At 31.7% G+C, this 21,640-nt stretch overlaps 1 protein-coding gene across 13 annotated transcripts in view; it reads left to right on the forward strand.

The window, feature by feature from the left end:
- Window positions 1-21,640, forward strand: part of LCORL (ligand dependent nuclear receptor corepressor like) — a 121,124-nt gene that overhangs the window by 34,476 nt on the left and 65,008 nt on the right. For 7 of the 13 annotated variants that reach the window (XM_033105883.1, XM_033105884.1, XM_033105895.1 and 4 more), the window contains exons 2-4: window positions 4,487-4,552; window positions 13,425-13,504; window positions 14,414-14,543. In XM_033105883.1, the coding sequence (XP_032961774.1) occupies window positions 4,487-4,552; window positions 13,425-13,504; window positions 14,414-14,543 (276 nt within the window). Of the gene's footprint in view, window positions 1-4,486; window positions 4,553-13,424; window positions 13,505-14,413; window positions 14,544-15,966; window positions 16,014-21,640 lie in introns of those variants that run through there. The other 6 variants (XM_033105886.1, XM_033105891.1, XM_033105888.1 and 3 more) reach the window with 3 other exon arrangements.

Consider the following 21,640-nt stretch of genomic DNA (forward strand, 5'->3'; position numbering starts at 1 on the left):
GAAGAAATTCATATCTTAAATGCTTTATTAGAAAAGGACAAAGGTCACAAATCAGTGATGTAAGCTTCTATCTTAAAAACTTAGAAAAATAACTGCAAATGAAACAAAGATAATTAGATGTAATAACGATATATAAAGATAATAAAGATATATAATAAAGATAGGGCAGAAATAAAAAACATAGAAATGGATGGACAATAAAGAAAATTGTTGAAACTAAGTGGTATTTTGAAAAGATCAATAAAATTGCTAAAATTTTGGTCACAATGATCAATGAAAAAAAGAGGAGATACTTTAATATTAAAAATGAAGGAGGGATATCACTACAGATTCTACAGACATTAAAAGGGTAATAAAATCTTTTGAACAACTTCCTGCAAACAAATGCTATGACTTGTGAGACACAAATTGCCCAAACTGATTCAGTTAAGAAATAGGTAACCTGAATAATTATCTGTTTCAAAAACTAGATTGATAATTTAAACCCTTACCATAAAGAAAGTGCCAAGTCTGGTTTATAGTTAATATTACAATACACAAACTCAGAAAATAGGGGACAGCTCACTTCCCAGTTTGCTGTGCAAGGGCCATATTACCCTGTTTCCACAATGAAATAACGACATTTCAATAAAAAGGATGCCAAAAATCATTAGTCATAAAGAAATTGCAAATTATGACCACTATGAGATATCCATATGCATTCGTTTAAATGGCTAAAGTTAAAAGGATTGAAGTGCCATGTCTTGGTAAGGCTGTGGTACAACTGGATCTCTCATGTTACTGGTGGGAATGTAAAAGAGTATGGCCATTTAGCAAAACAACTATTCAGTTTCTTAAAATATTAATAAAAACAAAACAACCTTACCACTCAGCGCAGCAATAACACTCTTAGATGTTTATTCAAATGAAATAACATATATTCACAAAGAATTATGCATGCATGTACTGAATTTTGACAAAATGTCAGGATGTTTTAAAATAGAAATCCCATGTTATTTAAAACACAAAAGAGTTGTAAAGAAATAATTGAAAAAGGCATATCACGGAAGCAATAAAAAATGTTTTATAGGTGTGTAATATTAGACAATATAGTCTAATGCAAAAATCATTGCTAGAAATAAAAAGGGTCACTTTATAATTATATGGAGTTCTATACACTAGGAACATAAAACAATTATAAAATTATAAGTACTTAATAATATAGCATCAAACACATATAAAGCAAAAATTCAAAGAAATTGACAAAGCCACAATTTTATGGAAGATTTTACATACTTTTCTCAAGAATTTATAGAACAGACAAAAACAAAACTGAGTAAGGATGATTTAAAGAGCACAATTAACATGTTAACATAATGAACAAATTAGAATATTACATCCAGCAATTTTAGAGTAGGGAATTTAAAAAAATTGTTTATATCAATCATAAAAAGCAGAAAATTTCAAACGATTGAAATTATATTGGGCATTTTTTTTTTTACTACAATGTAATTAAGTTAGAAATCTATAAAAAGGATACACTGTATATGTGGAAATTAAGAAAGATTCTTCTAAAAAGCCATGAATCCAAAAAAGAGTCATAATGGAAATTAGGAAATATTTTGACTGAATGATGAGAAAATATGACATATCAAAAGTTGCAGAATGTAGCTAAAAGGAGTGCTTAGATGGAAATTAATAGCTTTCAGTGCATGTGTTATAAAGAAAGGCTGAAAGTTAATGAACTAAACATCCATCGAAAGAAGGAAAAGTAAGAGCAAAATAAACTCAAAATAGAGCACACAAGGAAAAGGAGGAGCAGAAGTTAGTGGGTAAGAAGACAAACATATACTATAGAATATCAAGGAATAAAAATAATTTTAAGCTGAAAAAAAAAATTAAGAAGCTTCAAATGAGCTTGACTAAGAAAGAAGAGAAATCATAAATAACCGAAGTCAAGGAATAAAAAGCAAAAAGAACACGACTGCTGATGTTGTTGACATTAGATAGATAAAAGCATATGATGAAGCATTTTATACAAATAAGTTGGAAAATATAATAGAAATGGGCACGTTACCAGAAAACTATAACTAACATAAGAAATAGAATACCTGAATAGTCAGTCCTGTGACAGTTAAAAAAAATTCACCAGTTAATAAGCACTTCATAATGACTTTATTCTCAGTTGGCATGGCTGATATATCCTACTAAGTATTCAAGTAAGGCATCCTGTGCTTTCTAATTTTTTTCCAGAGAGTAGAGAAAGAAAGAGCATTGAAACTCTCTTTATGAGGGTAGCATAAAATTGGTATTAAAACTTGACCCAACTACAAATGAAATTTACAGACCAGTCTCATTGGTGAGCACAGACAAAGACATTTTAGGGAACTATCAGGATAGGGAACCCAACAAAAATACGTCGTGATTATGTTGGGTTTTCCCAAGAATGGAAGAAGGTTGGTTTAACATTCAGTGTAATTCACCGTATTCAGAGATTTAGGGAAAAAAATGGCATGGTCATTTCAATAGGTTCAAAATCAATTTGATAAAATTCGACATCTGTTCATGGTAGGAAAAACTGCATACCAAGCTAATCATAAAAGAAACTTCCTTAATCTGATAAGTGGTATTTATTTTAAAAGAATATAGCAAACGTTATATTTAATGATGGAACTTTCAATACTTTCCCATTTAGATACCCGCCAAGGATGCCCACTATCACCACTGATTTTCTACATCACAGTGGAGATCCTAACCAGGGCAGTAAGGCAAAAACAGAAAAAAAGAAGGCAATAAGGACTGGAAAGGAAGGGGAAAAAAAAAACTACCACTATCTATAGATGATATATTTGTGTATATAGAGAATCTCCAGATAAATTATTATAATTAAAGAGTTTAGTCATGTTGCTAGATACCAAGTCAGTATACAAACATCAATTGTGTTTCTATAAACCTACAAGAAACAAAACTTTCAACTAAAGATATCATTTGCAATAGCACCAGCACTATGCAGTGTGAATAAAAACAGGATATGTGTTAAGACCTTGGTCTTACCTAGTGAGGAGCTGAGAAACCCAATAGAACAAAAGTTCAGTCCTTGTTTGCTTTCTTCTTTTTAGGCTTACACGTAGGAAATGTTTATTGTTTAAATTTAGTAGGCATATATAGGGAGAGGCTATTCATTTTGTCCAGTATACCACAGAATGATATCCTAAAATAGTTTTTAATATTATTTTTGGAGCACATTGATCGCTGCAAAATAGAATTTAAATATCTTAGTAATTTGGGGCTTGTTCAGTCTGAATCTTTACCTAGTTTGAAAGTCTTTTCTAGAGCATTTGTGAAAGTTCTCTAGTGGTAGTTCATTCACTTTTCTGCCTGAAATTTCCACTTATGGGAACTAGTACTGAATCATTTCACAAAGATTTTTATTAAATACGTATTTACCAAGTACCATGTTAAGTATGTTACTTTGTCAAATCTGACATCGTAAGCTGTAAAATGCATCATTTCTTCATATTTTACTAAGTGAAAAAATATTGCCGCCTTTTGACTATGACACACCATTGATTTTAATTTGCATCTTGATTTCAGAGATGTTAAAATGTTTTTTAAAGCATCTAATGACTTATGAAACATTTCTGTAGTAGTATTTCTACTTTATCTTTCATTTTTCAGATCTATCATGTTACCTTTAGATTTTTTTCCTCCCTAATTTAAGCATGCTTCAAGTAGTTCCTTCTGTTAGTTTAGTTTCCCAGTTATTTTGCCATCCTGGTCAATTTTCCTTTGGATGCTTTGTAGTTTATCAAAAAGCTGATTAAAATCGAATATAATAGAGACTTCAAAAAGAAAATTCTAAATTCTTAAAATTAGTATATCCAGAAAGTATAATACAATGTAATTTCATGAACTAAGGTTTTATTAACTAGAGAAGATTTTCAGTGATATTTTTCCTTAAAGTGATATCCATGAAATAATTGTTGTGTTGTGATTTTTACATGCAGGTTAAAATTTTATGCATCATATTTTTCACAGCAAGAATTTCTCTCCGTTGCCACTCATTTACTCATTTTTGTAATTGAGGTTAAAGCTGCTTTTTTTAAGTTAACCTTTTTTGTAATGAATATAAACAGGGTTGTAATACACATCTTTTCTAATTATTCTTCTCCTCTCTACAAAATTATTACAAAAGAAATCTGCCCGTAATATTTTAACCTGGGAATATTTCTAAATGACAAAGGTGTTTACCTGTTTTTAGTAGTGAATATTTACATTTGAATGTTTTAATTTCTTTATAATAATGTGATTTCTGATAGTCATGTGTGACTCTTGACTGTGTTGTATATTGCCTGGTTCAACTTAATTCAACTAAAGGAAAAATGATACCTTATAGTATGATAAATTTTTAAGTTTTTGATTCCTATAGAGTTTATGATTTTTTTTAATTGTTGTAAAATTAAGCTTTTTCAGTAGTTAATAGATTTTTCTGTCTTTAATAACACAGGTTTTGAGAGTATTTTAGAAGGGCTTTATGGACCACGGCTACGAAGAGATCTCAGTTTATTTGAAGGTAATGTGGTTTTTTTTTTTATTTAAAATTTTAACCTTCTGTCCCATTTAACAAATGAAAAATAGTTGTTCTACACTAACTCTATACTAAACATGAATTTGTGATCTTGTTTAATTAGAAAATATTTTTAAATGAATAAATAAAATTCAAATATTGTTCCTATTATTACATGATGTTATAATCTTTTAAAAAATTAGTACACTGATCAAAAGAGAAAATGAAGGTTGGTTTTGGCTCAGTGGTGAAATTTGATTTTTGTTGTTTTATATATTACATTCCCTGACTTCTTAAAGAGGGATTTAAAGGGTTCGGTTTAAATACCTCCTGTTGCTTATGATACAGGCAGCCTAGAACTCAGATTGTCCCTCTGAAAAATCCCACCATGTGTGTTCAGAGTTTTATATTTATGTATAATACTTCTGTTACTTATTATAGCCTGCTCTTCCAAATATGTGAACATAAATCCTGGTGGAACATTGGGATCTGTGACGTAATTGCTGTGATATCATAGTTTAGTTGTTTCACTTCTTGTTTGGAAATGTGGAGCACTAGGAGAGAACATTTTTGTGGCCATCTGAAATTTTGTAGTACAGTTCATTTATAAAATGGGTAGTGCTAGTATAGATTTTCTACTTTGATTTTGACCGAATTATTTCTGAATCTTGTATCTGGACAGTTGTATGTGCTGTTAACTTCCATTCTTCTCTGGTACTCTCCGTTCTACCTACTAAGACCCAAGGTCCCAGTAGTCCTAAAGGTAGTTCTCTCTTCTATGTGTATATAAGTTTTTTGAGTGACAGCTGGAGTAGTCAAACGTTTTCTGCTCATTTTTAATCAATGTTGAACAGGATAGTTGAGTTATGAATCATAGAGTTGAAAGTATCTATGAAAGATTATTTGTTCTAACCACCCATAGTTGGTCAAATGAATGATATCCATGCAGAACATGACTTTAAGGATGGAGTCTCCAAAATGTAGGTGTTCTGGTGTTTTATCATTCTTATGGCTAAGATCTTTTTCATGTAGGTCTTAACTTTGTAAATATCTCATTTTATCATAGTTTAACACTGAATTAAATATTTTTATCTGATTTATTTATAAGTAACACTGACTAATTGTAGTTTCACCTATTTGGGCTTACAAATGAACAAAGGAAAAAAATCTAAACAAACAGGAATTTAACCTATGCCTGATATTTCTTCAGCCTTCCTTTCTTAACCTGCTGTTCTCATTTATGATGGAAGTCAGCATTATACTTAATTGCCCTCTGATAACCCAAGTTGCACCTTGTGTCTTTTAACCTCTTGCTTCCCCCACTTTCATTTATTTACTTATATTGTTATGTATATATTAAATATTTATGTTCTTTCAGAAATAGTTTATTATACAATGTGTGGAGTGTTGTAAGGAAATAAATGCATGTATTTTATTTTTAGACTTGTATTTCTGTAGTATACAAGTAACACATGTTTATTTTAGGAATTTAGAAAATACATTAAGCCAGAAATAAAAAAATTAGTTCCATGACTCATGGATAACTTTTAACATTTTTATATAAATGTAAAATATATGTTTGTATGTATTTATTCTTTTATTAAAGTAGTATATACTGTATATACTACAGAGAATGCCAAAAAAATGTATACATGTTTTTAAGAAAGGAAAACTATTAAAATTATAATACTCGATATATACCAATAACAAAGGATGACAAGTCACATTTGACTTCTGCAATTACAAGACATGCTCAGAGTGGTTACCATCAGCATCCAAACACTTCTGATTATGGCAAACTACTGCTTGAGCAATGCTGACCAAAGTGTCCACTTGTATACATTTTTTTGGCACCCTCAGGGGTGCCAAAGTAGTATATACTACTTTAATAAAAGAATAAACTTGGCAGGTGCCAAAAATATATATACATATCACTTGTATTCATCTTTTGTTATCAGCATATATTGAGTATTACAATTTTAATATAGTTTTTTTGTTCTTAAAATGTGTATCCATTGTTTTGGCGCCTTCTGTGTAGTATGTGTGCCTCCTGTCACAAGTACATCACTGGGATGTATGAAGTTCTTGATCAGTTCTTCGTGGCTGTGCAGTATTTCATTGTGGGTCTATTATAATTAATTAATTTACTATCCCAGTGTTGTATATCTTATTCCATTTATTATTTAATTCTGATAGATCTTATACTTTATGTCCTCTTTTGTGCTTTTTTAGTGGGGGGATTTATAAAATTAGCTAAGGTTTGGGACTCAGTCTTTTTCTCACATACGCACATACTTCGTTGCCCTTTCGTACCCCAAATGTTCTAACTTTTCTCCAAATTTCTTAGGTAAATTCTTCCGCTTTTTTCTCTTCTTTTTATGAATTAAAGAAAAAAAGGCTCCTAATCAAAGTTACAGGTTCAAGAGTGATGATATTAATTATAGTACTAAATCTGTATCTGTACAAGGGTGAAGACAGCCACATTTTGAAGGAAAATTAAACCAGTGCTATTAGTGTAGAGCCTTTTGAAAACGCATGTAGATGCTATCTAATTTTTAATTGTTGTAAACAAAACAGAAGGCCTAGCCTTTTGTCGTCTTTGACCTGTTCTCATGACTTTTTGTCCTTTTGAGGAAAACATTCTATTATTTCTTTTTGGAGTGAGTCTCCAAAGAAACTTTGAATGTCATAAACTTTGCACTTTTGTCTACTCCCAGAAAGGTTCCCGGTACTCTGCCTCTTTTCCTCCTTCATCTCCCCAAAACTTACTTTTCCTGCTGTCACAGAACTTGAGTCAGTCCTTTTTAATGTCTTACTGGTGAGCCAGTTTGTTTCATCCATGGGACCATCTGATTTTCTTGCTCTAACTATGGATATTTACAAAACAATGAAAAGAGTACAGTAGGCCTGTGTAAACTGGCTGATAAGATCCCTACTGGTTTTTCTCTAGGTGTGTCCCCATTTCAAAGGGAGATTATATCAGAGGTCTGCAAGCTGTAGCTTGTGGGCCAAATCCAGGTCATTGAATGGTTTTTACATTTTTAAGTAGAAAAAATAATCAGAAAATTAATATTATGTGACATTGGAAAATTGTATGATGTTCACATTTAATTATCCAATTAATAAAGTTTTACTGGAAACAGCCTCTCTCATTTGTTGATGTATTGTCTATGGCTCTACTTCCACAGTAGAGTTGAATGGTTTTAAGAAGAGAGCGTATGGCCTGCAAAACCTAAAATATTTACTATCTGGTGGTTTATAGAAAAGATTTGCTAACCCCTGACTTATACCACTAGCTGAGATTTAATGGTTTTGGCTTAATATCTTTTTTTCCCAACTGTTAACACTATGATGATGGAGACAACAAAACTACTATTTAATAAGATTTATTGGATGAAATATTTGGAATGCTAATTTTGTGTTAGGAACTGTGATTAGCAATGAGAAAAGAAAAATGAGTAAGTAGGATCTCTTGCTAGGAACTCATAGCCTAGTATTAAATCAAAAGTCAGTCGTTTTCTCAGTGGAAATGTAACGGCTCGGTGCGATGTCAGAGGGATAGTGGATGGGGGGAGGGGGGTCCACACAGTGTGAGGGATAGAAATGATAAACGTCTAAGTATTACTTTGTCTTGTGCACCTGAAGCTAATTAAAAAAAAAGTCGTTTTCTAATATTGATTTGATTATTTATATGAAAGACAGAATTTAATACTATTTTATAGTTATTTATGTAAATTATAATACTAGCTTTTATTAATGTATACACAAAGACTTATCTGAATATATTCATCATAGTGTTTATAATGCCAAGATTAGAGAAACAGGCTTAAATGTCCAACAACAGGATATTGATTAAATAAGTTATGATATAGCTTTTTGGTGGACTATATTTATTTTTTAAGTGATTTAGAAGTATATTTGAGCATAGAAATACTTATGCTAAATAAGCATGGATATACTGCGATCGTAATTTTTAAAATAAGTAGTATTTTTAGAGCAGTTTTAAATTTACAGAAAAATTGAATACAAAGGACTAAGAGTTCCCATATACTCCCTCTTCCCGCCTCCTCTTACATTCCCCCATATTAACGTCTTTCATTACGGTGGCACATTTGTTACAATTGATGGAGTAATATTGCTGCATTATTAACAACTCAGGTCCTCATAGTTTACATTAGGTTCACTCTTTGTTGTAGTTGTGTGGGTTTTGCCAAATGTACAATGTCATGTGTCCACCATTACAGTATTATACACAGTAGTTTTACTGTCCTGAAAAATCACCTGTATTCCACCTTTTCAGTCCTATCCCTGGTCCCCAAACCATGTCAAACACTGATCTTTTTATTGTCTTTATAGTTTTTTCTTTTCCAGAATGTCATATAGTTGGAATCATACAGTATTTAGCCCTTTCAGACTCATGTCTTTCACTGAGCAATGCATTTAAGGTTTCTCTATGTGTTTTCCTGGCTTCATAGCTCATTTCTTTTTATTGCTGAATAATATTGCCTTGTATGGATGTACCACAGTTAGCCTAGTCCATTCACCTATTTGAAAGACACCCTAGTCACTTTCAAGTTTTGGCAATTATGAATAAAGTGGCTGTAAGTATTTGTGTGCAAGTTTTTATGTGGACATAAGTTTTCAACTCATTTAGGTAAATACCTAGGAGCTCCGTTGCTAGATTGTGTGTTTAGCTTTGTAAGAAGCTGCCAGACTATCTTCAAAAGTGGCCATACTATTCTGCATTCCCACCTGCAATGAATTTTAAGTTCCTTTTTCTCTACATCCTCACCAGCATTTGATACTGTCAGTGTTTTGGACTTAACCATTCTATCAGGTGTGTAGTAATATCTTGTTTTAATTTGCAGTTCTCTAATGGAATGTGATACTGAATGCCTTTTTATATACTTATTTGCTCTCTGCATGTCTTCTATTCAGACAGGTTTTGGTATTTGGGTAATGATGGAAATCATAGAATGGGTGAAGAAATATTTCCTTTTTTTCTGTTTTCTGGAGCAGATTATAGAGAAACCATCCAAGCTGGTGTTTTCTTTTTTGGAAGATTATTAATTATTGATTTAATTTCTTAATAGAAACAGGCCTGTTTAGGTTATTTTTTCTTGTGTGAGATTTGGTAAGTTGTGTCTTTCAAGGAATTCATCCATTTCATCTAAAGTTATCAAATTTGTGGGCAACTAATGTTCATAATATTCTTTTCTTATAATTTTAATGTTCATTGGATCAGTAGTAATGCCTCATCTTTTATTTCTGATGTTTTCTCTCCTTTTTTCTTGGTTAGCCTGGCTAGAGGTTTATTAATTTTATTGATCTTTTCAAAGAATCAGCTGATCCTAATTTTTTAAAAGGCATAGATAAACTGGAAGGACATACTGCAAGTGTTAATCATTGTCTCTGGATGATGGGATTATGAATAATTTTTCTCTGTATTTTTCAGTATATTTAATATGTAGTTCCATAATGAAAAATTATTTTTGATTACACTGCCCAGTGTTCACTATCTTTCTTCAAAATCAACATAATTATAACCAGTTTTTCATGACGTTCATGAAAAATCTAGTTCAGTACTTTTTTTTCTTCACTTTTCACTGAGCTTTGTCTTTGGGACCTCCAAATTTTTTTCCTATGGTTAAAAGGTATTGAAGAGAATAAAAACATTCAAAAGAAGTGTGATTACTTAAAATAAAATGAAAACTTCTATTGGGCTTACTAGGTGTTTTGCATATGTTTTTATGTAATTTTTACTATAGCCTATGAACTGTAGTTCTTATCCTCATTTTACAGATAAGGAAATTGAAGCTCAGAGAAAGTAACTTGCCCAAAGCAGTATCTAGAATGTGGAAAGCCCATTGTTCAGTACTAAGGTTCTCTAATTTCAAACTCTGTTATCTTGCTAAGATAGATTATGTCAAATTATTAGAGACTTTGACCACAAGAATACATATCCACAGTGGAAAGGTTGATCTATGACAGTCATTTACTGTCAGTTTTCATTATGACATTGCCTTTTATTAATAAGGATGTTTCTGTAATTTAACCCTTTTGAGCTTATACCTTCATATATTAAAATGAGAGACAACTTTTTAGAGAAGAATATCTTACTCATTGTCAAATTTTGTTTGAGAGTTAAAATGAATGTTTTGTTGTAGTGTTTATTTAATTTTTATGACATGAAAAGATAACCTGAACAACGGAGTAATCTGGCCTACAGTTGATTTTTCAAAATCTGTTTTCCCATATATAAAAATGTGTCCTACCATGGTTGATTTGGACTCAAAATCAAAAGTTGCTATAGAAAGAGTAATAATTAAATATTTGTAAGTAAAGACATAGATTTTTGAACCCAGTACAATTTAATGGCATTTATATAATCATTGATTATTCAGTGTCATTTATTTAACTATGTAGATACTTATTTTAATTAACATTTCCTTGAAGAACGGAAATAAATGAGGATTATCTCAGCATGCCCAATTTATCCTACAAGTGGTAATTGGTTTAATTAATCCAAAGTTGTTTTTTGAATCAACATATCACTAAAATTTCATGAAACCTTATGATGTTTTTTTTAAAATACCCCTTTTCTAAGCCTACCAGCTATTTTTTAAAAATCTCAATGCTAAATTGCTTTTGTATTCCTAATTTATGAGGTCATAATAAAAAACAGTTAAGATTTCATTGATCTATCAAAATTGTGTTGTGCTTTGTATATGAGTCATGCTACAGAAATGCTTCGTATATGCTACAGAAATGCTTCGTATATGCTACAGAAATGCTGCATAACAAACAGCTTCAAAATCTGCTTCATACTTATGGGTGATCTGATTCACTGGACTCCAGGCTGTGCGTGGGGAGCACATCTCAAGATTCCAGGTCACAGACTAAGGAGTAATGACAAGTTCTCATATTGAATGGTGGGAGCTCACCAAAGCGGGGGAAATTTGCTATGCCTTTTGAAGCCATAGCTTGCAGTGGTACACTGTTACTTCCTTCTCCCATATTCACTGCACTGGTCAGAGAGGTCTGCTTCCCTAGTTAAGAGACATTGCATGATCCTACATTCAAGAGTGTGAATGTGTGATTCTGTTCCAGGGACAGAATGAAAGGTTGAAAAAAATTACAAATGTACATAGCTACAGTTCTGGGTTTTTAATTGTATAGATTGTATCAATCTATGCAATCTATGCAAAATTTTTATTTGTTGGGTTGTTTACAAAAAGTGATCAGTTTTCTTAAGCAGTTATTAAATTAAAGTGATCTATTTTCTGCAAACTAAACTTATTAAATATGCTTACATGTATGATAGTACAGTATTTAAAAAATAGATTGGTGATTCTACCTTGTTAATAATTAGCTTTTGCTTGGTTTTTGTAGTTTATCAAGTATTTTCACATTTTTTTCATTTGATCCACAAATAAGTTAGGTGATGGGATCCTTATTTTGTAGGTGTGGAAATTAAAACAAAAACTTTGTGGCTTGCTGCTAGTCAGCTCCATCCTGGATTTCTGAAGACTTCAAATACAGTTATCTTTCCATTACCCTATAATGGATCTTATGTTCCAATTCCCTGCTCTTTCCAAGTTTAGATAAATATTAGGAATATTTCTGGACTACTGCCAAAATCAAAGGAAGCTATCACTACACTCTTTATATTCCAACAAGTTATATTATCTTTTATCCTGACCTGTATTGATCTGGATTGATTCAAGAGTATCCTAGGGGCTGATTCTAACTAGTTATTTATTTATTATCACTTCAGAAAAGATAAGCTTATTATGGGTGTACTTTAGCAGAAACATGTATTAAACTTCATTGTGTATTTCTAAAGTATAAGAGAAGATTACTGTGGACACCAGTGCTTTTCAAATTAGTCCCAGTGTAGCTGTCTCAGATGATCACAGTTTCATGACTCGAGATTCTACATATGAATTTATTTGGGAAAGAAAATTGAGGGGAGTTTGAAAAATCACTATACTAAGTATAGTTGGGATGGCGATGTTAATACCCTTATAAAATTCCTTCACTAGAAAAATGTTTTTTACACAAATACTCTAACTATAGTACAGTAGTTGGATTATAAGGAATATCCTTCTGGAAAATAAAATCCATGTGTTTTGTTGAATAATATAACTTGTTGACTCTTGGAACAAAGCCTTTAAACAATGTAATAAAAATCTGATCTGACCTTTTTAGCTATGGGTTTTTACTTTTTTTCTTGAGCGAGCGTTCCATTTTCTCTCAAATCTGTGGGCTTTTCAAGTACTTTACTCCATTTCTCTGTTTTATGTTGTCTTTCATAATAGCAAAAAAAAAATTTGTTAAACTTATTGGGGTGACATTGGTTAGTAAAATTATATAGATTTCAAGTATACATTTCTATAATATATCATCTATATATTGCTTTGTGTGTTCACCCAGAGTGAAGTTCATCACCATATATTTGATCCCCTTTTCCCTCTTCTGCCACCCGCTCCCCCTAACATAATATGCAAAATTTATTTCTCCCCCCATATCTCTGTTCTGATTTCTTTCGTAGTGAAAATAAAAAATTAATAGACAATGATAAATTGGATCTTGCAGAAAACTAGATGATACTTAAAACCCTATTGTTGGAAAATTAATTTATCACCAGCTCATTGTTCTTGCTACTTTGTCCCACAATAGTGCAAAATTACTCTCCTTACAGCCTTCTATGTGTATTTTTTTTTCTAGATGTCATCAGTTTAATTTTAAAGTTAGGCCTTTTCCCCTTATTGTTAGTAGTTAGTTTTTTTATATGAGCCATTGCTCTGGAGAGTGGTAATTTTATTTGTTTTAATAAAGTTAGTGTATTTAATGAATATTTTTCCCTCTTTTAAAGACTGTGAACCAGAAGAACTGACTGACTGGTCTATGGATGAAAAATGTTCATTTTGTAACCTACAGAGAGAAGCAGTCAGTGTAAGTTTTAGTGCTATGAAATTATTTCTAAACTAATTGCACAATTGTAACACAATTTTTTTAATTGAATTTGTTCTGAAAATTTGTAATTTACAGTAGAATTTAAATACTTGATTTTGGTAATGAGAAGAATATTAAAGTCTTATGTCAGAAGTCTAACATTTAGCTTAACTTGCAAGTGAAAAATCCCAAAACACTCATCCTTTTTGCTTATTTCACATTTCTTTCTTATAGCTCCCTGACTTATGAAGTTCAGTTCAGATGTATTATGTATTTATATAGACAAGGGTGAGTTTGGAGGCCTGGTTTGATCTGAGACCACCCTACAGTCAGATTTCTTAGGAATCAGTAGTTAGGAGGGTAATGTGGCACTACTTTTTAGCTTTTCACTTTCTCTTGAAGTCTGTTAGATATCGTAATTATCTCCTGTGTAAATTATTAAATATTAGTGTCTACTGTAAACGGAATAAACTAGACAAGCAGCATCTTCTTGTATGGTGGGAAGTTCTAATTCTTTATGTACTGTTGTGAGAGGGCTGTGAAGAAATGAGAACTCAAGAACCTGTACCCATTTGGTTAGATTAGTAGGTAAACATAACTGCTTTGTTGTTAAAACGCTCTTTGCTGGCATGCTATGTAATAAATTTATTCAGCAACGTATTTTATCTGCTCTTCCCCCCTTTTGTTGACTATAGTTTCGCTAAGGAATAAGGCTAATTTGGCCCTCTATCAGAGCTAAATTTCTTTATTCCTGACTCCTGTTTCAAATTTTATCTTCTCTATATAATTTGATATATTTAAAAGGCAGCACAAATGAGCATTTTGAGATTTTTTTTTTGCCATTTTTAATGGGATATCCTACATTTAAATAAAAAGTAATAATTTTATGTTGTTTTCTTGTAATTTTAGGATTGTATACCATCTCTTGATTCTTCACAGTCAACACCAACAGAGGAACTATCATCTCAGGGCCAGTCCAACACTGAAAAGATTGAATGCCAAGCAGAAAATTATCTAAATGCACTCTTTCGAAAGAAAGGTAATATTGGTATACTTTTGTCATTTAAAATTTGCAATAGATTTCTAGAATGTTTTTTTCCTCACACAAGTTTTTTTTAACATGTCAATTTCTGTTTTCTTAATTATTTTTATCTTTATCCTAAGTTTTTTTCATACTTTTAGTGACATTAAAATTCTCAGTCACTGTGGAGCTAGTCTTCTATTAGGTATTCCTTTTCACCATTCTATTCTCAGATCTCTCCTTGACTACTGGTCTTGCTTATTTCATTGCTATTCTCAAGACTTCAAAAGTTGTTTCGTGTTCAGTAAATGATAGATATATTATGTTGCAAAGCTGTCTTTAGAAATGTAAAAAATTATATCATTTATCAGCCAGGTTGGAGTATATTTGCTGGCTTCTGATTTCAGTAGTTCTTTGGTAGCTTGAAAATGCTTACTTGACATTAAAATGTCAGTGTTCTTTTTTGCTTCCTATCAATCTAAACTATTTAAACCTAAACTATTTAAACCAAGTGAGGCTTGTTTCACTGTTACACACATGTATCAGGCAGAAATAGTTTTTATATCTTAGCTATTGAGGAAAATATAGAATTTCCCATTTTTTTGTTCTTGGCCATTTCTGAAGTAGTATCTTGTTTTTTACCACATAGACCTTTGGAGTAAGTCATGGTGTGGGGGAATGTGGTGTGGGAACAGGGATCATTTTACCTCCCAACTTCCAGAGATTGAGAAAAACAATACTGAATTCTCATCTAGATGTTGACTCTATTTTACTCCTCTTTGGAATTATGTAACATTAGAGATTTTCTGTTAAATTGTTAACTTCCAGATTTTAATCAATAATATTGAAAATAGTCCTCGTCTTTAAGAAAGGAGGTGTTTGTTTAGTCTTAAGTGTTACGAGTTCTTTTATGTGTTGAAATATGAGAATTTTCTGATTACAAGAATCATTAGTATATTAGTATATTAAAAGGCCTAAAGGTAAGAACTATTATATAGTTTTTTAAGTGCAAGGGACTGAAAATCTTTTCCTGTTACTGAAGTACTTAGTGTTGAGAAATTGGCAATGTCATTAAAGTTTTTCTTCTCAAATTTTTCTGTCTGAACCAATATTAAAAATATTTTACATGCTTTATTTAAGAATTTTATAAAATTAATGTAAAAATAAAAATAATTAATTTTTATTCTGCCAGTATATTTACATTTACAAGAGGAATTATGTTATCAGAGTTGTATCTCTAAGAGAACTGGGGGAAATGTACACATTTACACACATGCACACGGTGTTTCACTCATTACTCAGTTTCATTTTCCTTTGAGTAATTTGTAATGATAGCTGGAATTATCAGTAATAGTAACCTTTAATTTGTGATAGTATGGAGTTAACCTGTGCTCCATTGCCCTATTAAGGAGTAATCAGTAAAAACTTGGTACTATTTCAGCTGATTCAAGCATCTGGGTCTACAAGAGGTCTCCTACCAATGGTTGGGTGAGTGTTCATGGATATTTAGTGACCTCTCCATTTGGGGATTCCTTGGTTTTCTTCAGAGGATTTTGAAGGATCACAGAATTTTTAAATGAAAGATTCTTATTAGTATTTTTGCTTTACTTCAGGTCTTATGTTTGTTAATTTCTTCATTTGTAGTCCATCATAACTTTCCAGATTTAATTAAACATAAGGATTTTTCTACTTGTTTAATTGGCTTTGTTTTTGTTGTTTGTTTTTTAATTTTCTTTGAACAAAATAATTTTAGAGATTTTTCAATATGGTTTGACTAGGATGAGGCTAGAATAACAATACCTTGTAAATGGTCTTAACTTTTCTATTTGTTTAGTTAGTTCATTCTATTTACTTTGAAATAAAAGACAAAAAAGTGTGCTTTTAAAGACAGGAAATACTTATGAGTCTTTGGAGTAGCAAATAAAATGTTGAGAAAGCATCTTGTTGGTGAAGCTTTTATTTGATTCCTGAAAATTTCCCAAAGTTGGCCATTTTTAGGAATTCTGGTTATTAGTAACATTTAGTGTTACTGATACTTTAAATCTGTTACTAGTTTTAGGAACGTATGCATGTTGATCACCTTGCCAAAACATAAAGAAATCTTTTAATATTCTTATTGTAGCTTGTTTATTGTCTTTCTTAACTATGGTTTTGTGGATGGTGGTAATAATTATAAGCTATTATTATTGAAAACTCACAATTTAGGATAATGATGATAATTGATGTGATCAGTTATGATTGAGCACTAAACCTTTTACATGCCTTATCTCATTTAATCCAAAAACAAGAGTTAAGAGGTAGGTACCCTTGTTACCTTAACAGGCAGAGACAATGAAGTGCAGAGAAATTGTGTCTTTTAGTTCTGTGTGATGGACATTTGAGCCCTCAAGAAGAAATATTAAAAGGTGAAAGGTGTTCTGTATAAGTACTAACTACATAAACTTAGTATTAAGTAGAAAAACATTCTTTTAAGTACTAAGTGGAAAAACCCTATTCTATACCACTTAGCAGCCTAGGACTGGAATTACTTTAATTAAATTAGGCAGACGAGAGAGGAAATATAGAACATTTCTCATAGGTTTCCAGTTTTCCTTTATATGAACTATGAACAGTTTTAGTTATTAGTTCCCTTGTAGTATTTATTTAATGGTAGATCACAGGGAATTTATTACTTAAATACAGTTTGGACGATCCCTTTAATTGGAAACTAGTCAAAAATACTCTTTCAGGTTAAATAAATAGAATTGGGGGAAAGGGAAATTTTTAATACAGAGATTAACTTTTAACTAATTTTGTATTTTCTTTACTTTAGAAGTTTTTCAGATTGAATTTCTTCTAGAAGTTAACCCTAAAATTATCTAGAATGCTAGAGGAGAATGAAAGCTACATAATAGCAGGGACTATTTTGTTAATTGCAGAATCCTTCATTTCTACAGTGGTAGTGTCTTAATTTTTACCACATAGACCTTTGGAGTAAGTCACGGTGTGGAGCAATGGGGGATGGGAGGAGAGATTATTTTACCTCCCAACTTCCAGAGATTGAGAAAGACATTACCGAATTCTCATCTGGGTGTTGACCCTTAGTATGTAAAACAGTACTTGTCACATCCTAAGTTTCAGTAAATATTTCTTGAATGAATGAATGAGTACTAAGATAAACTGTCCAGATTATCTTCCAGTTTCTCTACATACTCAGTGATATTAGTTCTTACATGTTCTAGTTGAAGAAGAAAATTATTTAGCATGTACCTGTAGTTTACCTTTTCCTACTTTGTATTTAAGTTTATTACTGTGTACAGTTTGAATATCAGTTTTTTTGTTTCGAAATGTGATGAACAGATATAAATAAAAAATGACTTTTCCAAAGCTGTCCCTATTAGATGTAAACTAAATGATTTTGACTTTTAGCTTCACATCCTCTGATCACCTGAAGCAGTGTAAGTCACTAGTTAGCAATTCAGGAAGATTTTTCATCTTTTGTTTTTAAATTAAAGAAGGCTACTTAATTTGACTAAATTGGACAGAGAGTATGCACGTAGTAACTAAATGAATCATACTGCTAAATATATAATAACATGAAACCTTCTTTAAAGTGCTTTTTTCCTGCTTTATCTTTTACTCCACACACGTTTAGCATTCATGTAACTATTACACTGGCCTTTTCTTTCAAGGACTTGATATATTTGATGCAGTTAGTTGAAAGCTGCCATTAACCTACCCTTCCCTTCAATTAATTGATAGTCAGGTTTTATGTAAAGTTTTCTGAACACAGACCCTTTTCCTTTTAAACTCTTAATTTTTAAGCTTTATACTATGGTACTATGGCATGTAATAAATATTAATACTGCTCACTAACCAGTTGGATTATGACTGATGATAAAGCATTTGACTTCTTGAAACAGTAGTGTTAATCTTTTGCTTTTCTCTAAATGCAGGCATCCTTAAGTGATTATGCAAATTTGACCTGATTCATTTAGCCCTAAGTATTTCTTATACAAGGGTGCCTTTGTGATACCTTGTGGTCATACATTGAATTTCTCTTCCTTTTGGAACTCTCAGGGAACTGTATGTTAGGTACCATGAAACAATTCACATACTGGTACCATTACAAACCATATTCAGAGGTGTTTGTGAAAAGATTTTTCTTGTTTTGCCATTTCCTGGAGAATATGAATGAAATTCTATAATAAGAACACACTTAAAATTAGAACTGGACTTAAAATTTTTGCACTTCTGGGGAAAATCACCTTTCTGCCTGCAACACCATCCACAGCAGGAATTAAAGGGCAGCTGTCAGGTCACTCATCATCACCTAGATTCTTATCTCCTTTTGTCTTTTTTATTCTTTAATTTGACCCAGTCACCTACCCATTTGAAAGCACCCAAATTCTTTCTACTATGTCTACAGGAACTTGTGGACTTTGCTTAGCAAAATCCCCTATGTCCTCTGTCTTTTCTCTTCATGTTCCCTTTATTTTATTGCTGTAACTGAAACCTGTGTATTCTTAAAAGATGCTTTTAAGCCCTCCCCCTTTCTTTCCCTGAGTATGACTTTCCCTGAAGCATACTGAACTTAATAAAACATTTCTGGTCCATGATTAGAGGAGTTCATTCATTTAACCAAGATATACTAAGCTTCCTTCTACATGCAAGGTATTGTTCCAGTGAACAAAAGACAAAAAAAGAAAGCCCTCTCCTTACGGACTTGTATGTTCTAGTGAAGGGCGACAGAGAGTAAAACAAGTAAATTATATTTGTGGTTGAATGTGTGTGCTCATGCGCAAATACACACACGCTGCAAAAATACGAATATATATGTCAGTGCTGTGGAAACAAATGGGGAGAGGAGCAGAGTGAATGCCAGAGTAAAGGTGGGATCACAACTTTATAAAGAATAGTCAGATGACATTTGAGCAAAGATGTTAAAAAATAATAATTACAGTAGCAAACTACAGAAATCTTGGAAATAAGTTTCAAGAGTTAAAAATACCAGTTTTGAAAAATTACATATCAGGCGTGTGGTAGGTAATTACTGCTCTTAGTCTTCAGTTTTATAATTTTCCTTTTAAGAAAAACCTAAAATTACAAAATTTTAAAGCAGATAGGGGAGTTAGACATTATTTGTCCATCTCTTTACATACAAAGAAATAACAGTTAAATAACTTGACCAGGGAACATGTATTATAATATAAATAAATAATGAAATAATGTAAGATTATTAATGATTGTCAGTAGCACATAGCAAAATAATCAAAAAGATATTTTAAAAATGTTTAATTAACGGATTATAGAGTTGCCCACCTGAAGTTCGATGGTAAGGAGATGGAGGCTTTAGTTTTTGTTGCCGTTTGGTGGTGAGTAATGTTAAACCATAGTGAGCTGGTGAAATAGTGAATGAGTGTATTAAATGCCTAAGGTTCATCCATGTCTGAATGTCTGAACCATCAGCTAAAGCCATAGGAAAGGCAATGGGATTTAAAAACAAAAACCGAAAAACGGATGAACTATTTAAGTTCCATTTACTTGCAGTTTTTCAGCTCCTGGTCACTTTCAAGACTTTGCTTGCAGCTTCTTTTTTTAATGTGAGGAGTCTTCTCATATCAGAATCAGACTCACTTGTAACAACACATTTTATATGCATGGTCTAAAATTTATTTTAAAGATTTGGTAGCAAATATTTGTGACTCCTTTCTTTGCCTGACTAACGATGAGCATCGAGTTGAAAGATTTTCTGTCATAAATTCTTCACTGTGATGTTACCAGTTCTTTAACTGTCCACTTCATTAAATCCAGCCTCCTTAGCAAGTCGTAATACTTTTTGCTTTACAGTCAACATTTCCTTTAACTTCTGGAAAACAAAGAATATGCTACAGTCAACAAAAAATATGCTACGTTCTTTCATAATATGTTCACTGTGTGTTGTGATACTTCTTCCTAATCCTGATTGACTTAGAGTATCTTTTTATAAAAACTCTTTCATAAATCTTACATCTAGAAGGGTCAAATGCATAAGTACCCCACAGCAGATATTTCACACTGAGTGTGAAAAATAAAAATCTGTATCATGTGGGTATCTTTCCAATCTTCTACTTGGTCAGAATATACCCCATAGAGACTGTGAGTTGGGAGATAAATGAATATATTGTCCTTTTAATAGCTCTCAGTTTCTACATGCTGCCTATACTTTAAAGCATCTCTGCAAATAGAGCGTGATTCTGTTTAAAAGATGTTGCATAGTATATAGTAACATTTGAGGATTTAGATCTTAACTGATGTATATACTGTACTTGTGGACTATTGAAGAGATTTTTAAGGATTATTTTGATTCTACAAAATGATTTTTACCTTTCTTTATCAAATTTAAATACTATTTTGTTATATCCCATTAAGAATATTGATTTTAGTAGATTTTGAACTCCTTGGAATCAAAGAATATCTTAATTTTCATCTTTTCAGTCCTTATAAACACTGTTACTTGCTTTTGGAGTAAAGTTTTGGTCAAAGCCATAAGAGCAGAAGACACTCTTCAACAGGTGGTAGCTATTTGCCACTTAATTTATGAAAAATTAAGTTATGCATTTTAGGTATAAAGTGGTGAAAAATGGAATCTTTAAAAAATGATGTTCATGCACACTACATATATGTTTGTGCTGGAATAACATGGCTCAGTTGCCGAACAAGTTTTAGGATATCATATAGCAATATGGTTCAAGAGTTTTGTCATGTGGCCAAGTACATACAGGAGGAGCTTACTCAAAAGATGATGCAAAAGTAGTTACCTGGTCAGCATTCACCTTCTTAGTTACAATATATTCAGGGTGGGTTCTTAAAATTTTGCTCTATGAACTGAAATGTTTGTAAGGTGGGTTTTATTTGTTTATCAAAACTGATATTTACACACTCATTCAGTTCCCATTCCACAAATTTTGTGTGTTAGATGCTGTGAAAGTAAGGTTTGGTTTTTAAAAACTTCTAGGCAAATCTACATGTCTCAGAGGTCTGCTTTTCTCTCATTTTTTTCTTTTTAAATTTTGTATCTTTAAGCTGTCAAGTTCTTCATGGTATTTAAAAAAGTTTTAATTAAACTCCATTTACTAGTTTGTATACTATAAAAA

The sequence above is a fragment of the Rhinolophus ferrumequinum genome, chromosome 5, assembly GCF_004115265.2.
Source record: "Rhinolophus ferrumequinum isolate MPI-CBG mRhiFer1 chromosome 5, mRhiFer1_v1.p, whole genome shotgun sequence".
In the NCBI taxonomy this organism is placed as follows: Eukaryota; Metazoa; Chordata; class Mammalia; order Chiroptera; family Rhinolophidae; genus Rhinolophus; species Rhinolophus ferrumequinum.